This window comes from Epinephelus lanceolatus, chromosome 10, assembly GCF_041903045.1.
Source record: "Epinephelus lanceolatus isolate andai-2023 chromosome 10, ASM4190304v1, whole genome shotgun sequence".
NCBI classification, from domain to species: Eukaryota; Metazoa; Chordata; class Actinopteri; order Perciformes; family Serranidae; genus Epinephelus; species Epinephelus lanceolatus.
The window spans coordinates 3,786,057-3,797,048 of NC_135743.1; the positions used below are offsets into that span (position 1 = coordinate 3,786,057).

The 10,992-nt window shown below is 44.0% G+C and overlaps 1 protein-coding gene across 5 annotated transcripts in view; it reads right to left on the reverse strand.

Annotated features, from left to right (window-relative positions):
- The window catches only part of LOC117265782 (atrial natriuretic peptide receptor 1-like), a 140,232-nt gene extending 130,010 nt beyond the window's left edge, over positions 1–10,222 (reverse strand). The window contains exons 1-2 of one of the 5 annotated variants that reach the window (XM_033640479.2): positions 10,164–10,222; positions 1,740–2,550 (exon numbers count right to left, since the gene is read on the reverse strand). In XM_033640479.2, coding sequence (XP_033496370.1) covers positions 1,740–2,493 — 754 coding nt within the window. In that variant the 5' untranslated portion in view covers positions 2,494–2,550; positions 10,164–10,222. Of the gene's footprint in view, positions 1–1,739; positions 2,551–7,009; positions 7,707–10,150 lie in introns of those variants that run through there. The other 4 variants (XM_078171309.1, XM_078171308.1, XM_078171307.1 and 1 more) reach the window with 4 other exon arrangements.
- Positions 10,223–10,992: the final 770 nt, after the last annotated feature.

The window sequence follows — 10,992 nt, forward strand, 5'->3', positions numbered from 1 at the left end:
CATCTCTAGCCAACAACTCTCTGTGCTTCTGATCTGTGACGTTGACAGGAAGCGACCACCATGAGACGGCGTATCATCTCTAGCCAACAACTCTCTGTGCTTCTGATCTGTGACGTTGACAGGAAGTGACCACCATGAGACGGCGTATCATCTCTAGCCAACAACTCTCTGTGCTTCTGATCTGTGACGTCGACAGGAAGTGACCACCACGAGACGGCGTACCATCTCTAGCCAACAACTCTCTGTGCTTCTGATCTGTGACGTTGACAGGAAGTGACCACCATGAGACGGCGTATCATCTCTAGCCAACAACTCTCTGTGCTTCTGATCTGTGACGTTGACAGGAAGTGACCACCATGAGACGGCGTATCATCTCTAGTCAACAACTCTCTGTGCTTCTGATTTGTAACGTCGACAGGAAGTGACCACCACGAGACGGCGTATCATCTCTAATCAACAACTCTCTGTGCTTCTGATCTGTGACGTCGACAGGAAGTGACCACCACGAGACGGCGTATCATCTCTAGTCAACAACTCTCTGTGCTTCTGATCTGTGACGTTGACAGGAAGTGACCACCATGAGACGGTGTATCATCTCTAGTCAACAACTCTCTGTACTTCCGTTCTGATTTGCAGCTTTTCAGACTTATTTTGTGGCTGAATATAATTTGTAGCTTCTTAAAATCTGAATGAGGATAGTGATAGTGAGATACTGGCTACAGTGATGACACAAAACCAGCATCAGATGGACTGTATTCATAATCAGTACACCACAATAATATAAATAACTAGCGACAATTCATCAATCAATGAGAATGTGTGTGTGTGGGCGGGGCATAAGCACATACAGCCAGCAGCAGCAGCGACCCACCGTCTGACACCGGCACACTGTGAGGACGGAAACAGAGGGCTCGGCGGGGATGGAGCACCTGCTGCAGCAAGCCAACACGCAGTCTGTGGTCATTTTGACTTGACCAGCGGACTTCACTACAAGCTGATTGGCTGTTGAAACAGTTAACCCCTCCAAATCCCCTCCAATGATATCCACGATCTGGGCCTCTTCATATCAACTCTAGAGTCCACAGTTAAACAAAGAACAGTTCGTATGATGTCTTACAAATTAGTGCCCCCTGAATGATGTTAAGTGCTTAACGTACAGTTACATAATTAAGTTAAAGTTATTGTAGTCAGGTTAAGGAAAAAGAAACATGGTGAGGATGAACCATAAAATGACTCATAGTTAAGTTGAACTTCACAAAGTCCTGTGTTTTGTGGCCCAACCACCACCCCAACCTGCCTTCTTATGGACCACTCTGGACCACTTCTTTGTTTACACTCCTGTCAGCAGGCGGGTCACATGATCGCAGCCTTCAAAAATACATGGGTGCTGCATGAATTACTTGCTCATGATTATATGGGATATGTACAAATTTGGGTGCATTATTTTTTCATAGGAAAACAAACGTACAGTTTATGTGAGAAGCCTGCTCAGAAGACGCAGCTCACATAGATGGTGACGACAGGATGTAGGTGTGTCATGTAGAGTTCTTTAGTGCGCTGACATCATTGCATGAGAAACAACAACTAACCAGATCAAATGCAGACAATATAACATGACCCCTGGTTTGGACTTTCAGGGGTAAAAAGACCCTTAATATATATTCCGACTCGGGTCTCAGATCAGGTCTCACTTACTAGGAACCAAGTGGAGTGAACCAACATTTAGTCTGGAGACTCACCTCGTCCGTCGTTCTGAACATCGGAGATGATTTGGGAGTAGTTGACCGGCTTGTTCTCTTCGAACACTCTGTCAGCGATGGTGATGTTGATGCCCTTCAGCTCTGTGTACAAACCCTCCACAGCAAAGTAACAAGGCCGATCATCCTCCTTGTTGTCACTGAACATAAGCATCACATGCTCCCGCCACCCAAAGTGCTCACAGATCCGCAGGGCAAACTTCCCCAGCTTCTTGTGGGTGGGGCCTGTGTTGGTGATGGACGGGTAGACTCCGCCGTAAAAGGCGACGGCTGGAGCACCTGCTGTAACCATGGGAACATTCCAGTGGGTGGTGAAAAGTCCAACAGGGGAGGAGGTGTAGGAGCAGCCAGGCCCGATGAAAGCCCACGGGTCATACGCAAATTTAAGGTCCACAGCCACGAGCGGGGCAATGGACTCGGAGCAGATTCCATCCTTTTCGCTGTTCTTGAAAGCATAGACGAGGTGGTGGTCAGGGAGCAGGGTGGGGTCGGCGTTGACTTCTTTGATGGCTCGCTCCAGGGCAGGACCAATGCGAGGCCAAGCCCACGGGTAATCTGTGTTGGTCTGTGGTAAAATAACAGCCAGCGTGATGTTGTGCTGCGGCCGGTATTCATGGTGGCCTCGAGTTTGACGTCTCAAGCTGCGATGTCGAGATGATCTCCCCATGACTGGCTGTGGGTCGAGCAGAACCAGCAGAACCAGCAAGAGAATGGTGCCCTCCTTCCAACAAGCCATCCTTCAGCCCAGCAGGTTGTCCACTTCCACCACAGCTGAATAATTTATCCCCGTTAACTGTAGATACACACACGGGAGACATTAACAAAACATGCAACATAAATGAAGTCCTGTTATCTGAGCTCCAAGAATGAGCCTCACCTCCTCCTGCAGCTAAAATCTAATAACATATTCAGACACTGAGACCTGCTTTGGTTGGTCATGGCTGAATTCACCGTAATCATTTTGTCCATGTCAGTCCTGAGTGGCCTTTGCGAGTTTGGGACCATGCTGAGTCGTGGGAGAAAAACTCCCCGAAGCTGGAGAATGGGAGGACAATTTTCCTGGCAGCCCTGCCCACCTCATCTACAGCACAGAGTTGGTGTAATACACTGAAAGTGTTTTCTCAAAGGCAGCCTGCCCTCACTAACATCTCAGACACTGTCATCCCGTGATAAAAAATGTCATAAATAATATGAAGGATGTGCTCAAATTTCTTATCCACTTTAGAAAGGACAGACTTAATGCCAGACTCAGCTGTGTTAACTGACTGAGCAGGTCAGTGTTCAATGACAGTGAGAATTAGACAATATTAGATGAGATGTGTAAGCTCATGGGTCCTGACCGCATCACTGTCGTGCCACAAATGACGTTAAAGCACACCCTCTGGCGTTATATTGCAATTGTACAACTATTACCAACAAAATAAAACATAGTCAAAATGTAGTCATGTTGAGGGGAAATTAGTTCCCCAAATAAAAAGCTTTTTGTAACTGATGTCTCTCTTTCCATAGAAATACACGGGGTCTGACCAGTGGCGTACGGTCGTTATGATGCCCCAGTGCACGCTATGATGACAGCCCCGAGTGCGAAACAGCTATGCTGTGTCTCAAATCACATACTTCCGTTAGTACACTTCCATGTACTATGTGCACTATGTACTCACTGGCGTAGTGCGCAAATTTCCACAGGGTAGTGTTGTCTCAAACCAAACACGGCTGTTGTGCCGACCGCAAATTAGCTAGTTAGCAAACTAGCATTGGCATTCGTGTTATCGGTCACGGTACTCAATCATTACAGACTGCTAAATTAACCCAACAAACATACTGCTGGCTTACATCCGACAACAGTATAGTGGTGCTTAGTGCAAAATACACATGTATTTGTACAACGCAGCAACGTTCACGGTCACACAGTCCTCCGCTGCTATTTCCTGTTTTAAAAGTGGTCCCTCCCCTTCCACTATGTAGCCAAGATGGCGACCATTGAGGGCGAGAAGTGTCCATAGTTCCACACTCAACTTCTTGACCGTTTTGAGTGCACCATCCGGGTACTCATAGTGTAGGCTGACCAAACGTCCTCTTTTGCCTGGACATGTCCACTTTTCACGTCCCGTCCGGGGCGTCCGGGGGGTTTTTATAAACTGATGATAATGTCCGGTTTTCCGTGTGTTTGTGTGTGTGTGTTAGAGTGTGGCACGGGCCGTATATTTCTGTCCGAACCCGAACCGAGACCGACATTATTTAATGACCAAAGCCCTGAGTTTGTGTCACACAGTTGTTACGGTTACAGGCTATTTAACAGGCCGGGCGTGCTCATCGGAGAGGGAGACCTCCGTATTTGAGACGGGAGCAGGAGGCGGGAGGTCCGACGCTTCCAGCGAGAGAAGAGGGAGACATAAAACAAAATAAGATAAAATAGGAAAAACCTGTCTCCTTCGTTTATTTTATCTTCAGCGTTTAATCAAGGCGAAGGCGGGCGGCTGGAGGTCCAAGATTTCCAGCGAGGGGAGAGGTAGAAACAAACAGCCAATGTGTGTCTGTGTGTGTTATGTTCAGGTGTTGTCACGTAAATAACAGAGCCCAAGCAATAAACAGGACAAACAATAGGACTTTATTTATTTTTACACTACATTTTCACTCAAAGCTGACCGAATCCGACCCGAGCCCGAATACAATTTATAGCTACATTTTTGACCAAACCCGGCCCGACCGACACTCTAGTGTGTGTATGTGTCCCCTATCTATAGGGGCCTATCTGAATTTCTGTCTTTGAGAGATATTATTTTGTAATATAACTGAATTTTCTATCCATACATATAAATTTTAAATATATTAAAATGATAAGACATCTTTGAGTAAACTGCGAGTATCATTTAAATAGGCTATGTCGTGACCGGCCGATTGTCCTCTTTTTTGGAAATCAAAATATGGTCACCCTATCATAGTGCACTGCGTTTTTCCAGTGTGAACACACTTATGCACTCAAAATATTAAGTGTAAGTACAGAAGTGCGCGATTTGAGACACAGTCCTAGTGTATATTTTATAGTATCGTCACCTGATCAAATACAGGCTTCACATTGGACGTCAGGGTGTCTGCAGATATAACCAAGTAAAATTTAAGAGTTTTTAAGACCTTTTTAATACCACCTTATATATGTGTGTGACTCACATGCATAGGTTCTCTTTCCAAGTAACCACACTGATGTCAGGTAAAAATGAACAGTTACTAAAAATGACAACAATTGGGTGAGTTTAATTTTAATGTGTTTAATGTGAAAAGAAAACAAAATGTCATCTCTGTCATAAATGCTATTTACTATTGCAATTCTTCGGTCTGTCCAATGATTGTAAACAGTCACTGTGTCTGTCAGGCTGGAGAAGTTTACGCTGTAATGTGACCAAAATTATTTACGACCCATCAAATCTGAATTTAAGACAATTTAAGACTTTTTGGGGCCTTATATTAAGAAATTTTTTTTGTACGTGTCACAGTTGATTATTTTTTTAGTTTTTATCTTGTGTTGTCATCCGTTATTGTATTCTTTTATTTTGTGTCACACTAACTGTTTGATTTGCTGTACCTCAGTGCAACCTACAGGGCAATTCGTTCTGCTCATCTGCTCAGTGATGGTATTTTATCTTTATTTTTTGTTCATTGTATCATCTTAAAATTTCCTCATTTTATTTGCGTGAATCCTGCATTGTTTTAAATCCGGGAACCTAGTTTACTGCTCCAGCATGTCCATGGAACCTTAGTAACGACCTGCAACAGACACGTTTTAAAGTTCTCATGTTGAGTCCGCCGGCCAACATGAGCTTGATACTATCCAGAGATGGTTGGGTTTCACAAACTAAATATATACCCCAGATATAAACACAAGACTGCTATACAGAGTAAACTCCTACAGCTGCAAACTTCACATGTAGTTTTGAGCGCCGTGTTACCAACACAGCTGATGGAGGACCAATAACTTTGGAGCACTGTTAAGTCCAAAAGTCAAAATTCATTTAAAAAAAAGGCAGATGTAATCATTAGGACTGTCAAGCGATTAAAAAAATTAATCTAATTAATTACATGCTCTGTGTTTGATTAATTTAAATTAATCACGTACATGAACTTTTGCTGTGAAAGTATTTAAGAAACTTCAATTCAAATGAATTTTGTAAGCTGTGTTGTAAAGCTGCTGGATTTTGGACACAGTTGTCCCCCTGTTCTCTACCACCCAAACTGGTCTTCAATCCATTTTGTAAGGGAGTTAGTTCGTCGGTCGCAGGTAGACTTACTCGGTTAACGTCTGAACGTCTGGTCAAGTGTGGCTTGATGAAACTGACTGCTAGCGTTAATGTCAGAGTGTGCCTGCTCGGACTTCCGGGTTTGCTGCTAAATGTTTTGCACTGAGGTGATATTTCAGGCCTGAAGTTCCCAGATGGTACGAAAATTCCTCACTGCAGAAACTGCAGAGAACAGAGCTCCCACCAACAGTTCTATCTGGGAACTGGGCAGTGACTTGCAGCGTCAGAAACCAATAAAAAAGGCGTCCTTTAACGTCGGCATGATGCGCATCCTGTTGCTGTTTAGCGGTGTCAGGGGGAAACATGGCGGAACAAGGACAAAAGTTAAGGCAGCAAAAGTCCGACTGGGGTGGGTGGGACCAATTGGGGTTGATGTTTTGCTTTTATTTTGAAAGAGACTGTATGTAAATGTACATTTCCTGTGAAAACAGAAGTGTATTTTGAAAACAGACAATGCATGTAACAGGCTGAAGTTGACACGGCGACCCAGAACATCAACAGCCAGCACACCCAGGGTACCTTGGATGTCGTATGTGGACGACGTGGAATGGTGACGATATGTGAGAATGTGCTGATTGCCCTTATTGTAAAGCAGTTTGTGCTGCATTTCTTGTACAATGGTGCTACTTTATTATTAGCATCATTCTAATTATTATAACACAAGATTTTTAAAAACGTTAATGTGCTCCTATAATTCCGCACTTAATCATCACTCATTGTATTAGGCTACAAACACTTCAAATACATTTCCAAATATTCAACTTGCTGGTTTACAGACCCAATCAGATACGGTCTCTACTGGCACTAACAACCCTCCATACTCTATTGCCATGGATTTGTAATGGATAGACGCGCTGCCTGAAAGCATCAGCTCCCTGTGGACGGAAGCCTGCAGCGGTCAGACCTCTCAGATGTTAATCAATACAGTGATATCACTTATAAAGGGACTGTTCTCTGTACCTCAGCGGCTGTCTGCTCTCCTCTTCATCTTCTCTGTTAGTTGTGGTGATGATAAACAGCACAGGAGGTGATGGGAAACTAGCTCAGCACCCATGCCCGCGAAGTCATGCCCGGCGCGTGCCTTTCCTGGCAGCGAGTGAGCTGCGCGCGGTGTTCCGTTACTATGACAGCAAACGTTAAATCCGTTTTTCTGTTCCTCTGATGGGAGAAAATATTTAAGGAAAATGTCAGACTTTAACGTACGTTAAGAAAAAAAAAACGCTCGTCGCCAATTGTTAAAATATAAGTTGCTGTGGAGGCTGGTTTCCACGGCAGTCCTTTGGGAAGGTGCTCCAGGAAAAACCCTGTTTGAAAGTTTAAAAATGCTTATTGTTGCAAACAGGGAAATAATACCTCAAGGTGTCCATCATTATCCAAACTTCACCTGTCAGACGTGAGCGCGTGCGTCCTGTCAGCAGTCCACATTATCCACCACGCGCCAAACTGCGCTGTAATTCCACTTCAGTTCAGACGGAGTCCAGCAGGTAAAGTCCTTTAAATGTGATTCAGAGGAGTTAAAAGCAGCTCTCTGGTCCGACAGGTGAATGCTCCGCTCCGTTTCTAAATCCACCCGCAGGTGAATTACAATGTGTGACAACTGTGGTGCTGCTGTGTTGTTGGTGTGCTGCTGTTGGACTGACTGCGGTCTGTCTGGGCGGAGAGCTGGGAGGTGGAGGTGGGGGGGAGGAAGGAAGGAAAGTGAGAGACGAGAGGGCAAGGAGACAGGAAAAGAGAGAGGAGAGGGGGGAGGAAGAGCCAGAGAAAAAGAGGAACAATTGAGGGAGATGTAAAGAAAAGAAAGGAAGGAGACAGGAAAGGTAGAAACGAAGGAAAGGAGATAAGGTAGGGTTATTTTAGTTCATCGCTCAATTCGGTGGACAGATGAAAGACAGAAAGATGGATCGTCAGATATTAAAAGGTCAGTCTATGTATGAATATAGGTTATTGTATTCCACTCTCGGCTATCTAACAGCCTCTGTGCAGCTGTGGTCGCAGTGTGTTTCCGAGTCCGGCTCAGTCCCTTTGCCCCCATTATGTTTTCCTGCCATTACATTTTATAGCTGTGTTATCTTCCATCACAGTGGAGGCTGAGGATTATCTTGTTCTCATCATGGCTGTTCTCTTTACAAGCATTCCTCAGATCAATAAAACAAATGCAGACACAATTTCAAGAAGAATAATAGTGGTATCAATCTTCTTATCAAACCCTCATCAAAAAGCAGAGTTAACAAAAAAAATCAAAATGTCAAAGCATTACTTTAATAACTCATTGAAACTTGTCAATGATCACTAGAATTTCCTAAAGAACCCCAAGAAGCTTTTCTGTGGCCACTAGAACTTCTCAGTTACCACAAGAGTCACCTAACATACCAAAGAATGTTCTTAAAGACCCCCAGAACCTCTCTAATGACCACGACAATCACCTTATGGTAACCAACACATCCTTAAAGACATCAAAAATAGAAAAATGCCCATGTACGGCTGAAGTCAAGGTGCTGGTACTGTGGCAAAAGTACAAACGTGTAAAGAAAAAACCACATATATTGTGGCTACGTACCACACACAAGACAGGACTAAGAAAGAGGATCGAGAATTTAATAGAGCAACGCTGTAAACGAAACCATCCTTAAAGACCCCAAGGAACTTCCCAACTAACCGTTAGAATTACCTGAAGTACCAGAGAACATCCTGAAAGACCCCCCAAACCTTCCCAGTGACCACTGGGATTACCTAAATGTCCTAAAAGACCCCCAGGACTTCCCTAATGACTACTTAATTCACCTAATGTACCAAAGAATGTTATTGAAGACCCCCAGAACCTCCCAGATAGCCATTAACATTACTGACAGCATCTAAGAACATCATAAAAGAACCCCAGAACCTCCCAAATGACCACTAGAATTACTTTAAGTAATCAGTACATCCTGAAAGACCCCCACAACATCTCAAATGACCACTAGACTTACCTTCAGTACCAAAGAATGCCCTAAAAGAACCCTAGAACCTCCCCAATGACTACTTAAATCACCTAACATACCAAAGAATAAAGACCCCCAGAACCTCACAAATGGCCACTAGAATTACCGAAAGTACCAAAGAACAATCTAAAAGACCTCAAAAACCTCCCCAATGACCACTAGGATTACCCAAATGTCCTAAAATAACCCCTGAACTTCCTCAATGACCACTAAATTAAGAACATCCTAAAAGAGCCTCAGAATCTCCCAAATGGCCAAGAATTACTTTAAGTGACCCACACATTCGGAAAGACCCCCACAACATCCCTTATGACCGCGAGACATACCTACAGTACTAAAGAGCATCCTATAAAGAACTTCCGCAAAGACCACTTGAATGACCTAACCTACCAAAGAATGTCCAAAAAGACCCCCAGAACCTCCCATATGGCCATTAAAATTACCTACAGTACCTAAGAACATCCTAAATGACCCGAAGAACCCCCTCTAATGACCACTTGTATTACCTTAAGCACCAAAGAACATATTGAAAGACCTCCAGAACCTCCCCAATAACCACTAGAATTACCTGCAGTAACAACAACTGTACTTAAAGACCCCAATAACCTTACCAATGGCCGCTAGAATAACCTAAAGTACCAAAGAACATCCCAGAAGACCCCCAAAATCTCACCAGTAACCACTAGAATCACCTTAAGTGCCAAGAAATTCTCTTAAGGACCACTAGAACCTTTCCAGTGACCACTAGAACCCTGTAAAGGACCACTAGAATCAACTAAAGGACCTGTAGAATCTTCCCAGTGATTACTGAAACCTACTAAAAGTACCTCCATCACCTTAATGACCCCCAGTACGTCCTCAGTGTCCACTAGAACGTCTTAAAAAGACCCCCTTGGTAAATTTAATTAAAATCCAATATTAAGTGTCAAACTCCAGGGAAAGTCAGGTGTGAAAATGACGCAATGCAGACACCTTCAGGGTGGCTGAACTACAGGGACTTTGTCTAAAAACAGGCCCCAATTCACCAAAAAAACAAAACAAAAACATCAAGGATAAGAGAAGAACCTGGTCACACACACTTGTAGCAGATCAGCGACACATGTAACAGGCAGATAAGACATACAGAAGTAGGTTACCAGCAGGACAGGATTGCTGAAACACTCCGACATGCTGCAACACCGACAACCTGGAGCGTAACGGTGGAATTAGATACAGGTGTGCAGTGAAGAGCAGAACAGGTGACTGTCAAAGGGCAGAGGACTCTGAGGACATCTGGTGGACAAACGGGGAACCACAGAGCCGGGAGAGTTCCCATAAGGACAAGGCTGTTGATATTCTACAGTTTTGTTGTTGTCAGCAAATCTCATGTGTGGACTCAAACCAACAATATGTTAGTCAGTACTTTGTGACTTCCTGTCTGTGGCTTTCAGTCTTTCAGATGGGTGTCCAAGTACAGTGGCCACTGTTAAAATGCAATTCTCATAGTCATTATATATTTTCCATTTCTGCCAATATATCCCCCTACATCCCACACACTGGACCTTTAAGTCTGTTCACTGACAAGGAGAAAAAATCTATCACCTGATTCGTCCTTTGATATTTGTAGGTGCTGGGGAGAAACAGGGACAGAGTACGTCTCATAAGATTTCACACTTGTACCATCTTAAATGAAGAAAACTCGCAGGTGCCACATAAAACACGTCTAAGTTAAGTGTCAGCTTTGGACTGTCTCATTCAGCTGTCAGAGGGGTTTTATAGGATTTAATCCAAACCTAACAGGCACCTGGTAGATTTAACAGCCACAGCAGCACTCTGCATCATCCTCTCATCTTCACTCGCCTGTCTGCATTTAGCCGACAGTGTCAGCGTTTCATCAGGGGAAACGATATGATAGGAGATGAGATGCTGATGAAAGCCTTCACCTGACACAGAGTGGCGTCAGATTTCTGGTCCATGAGAAGCAAA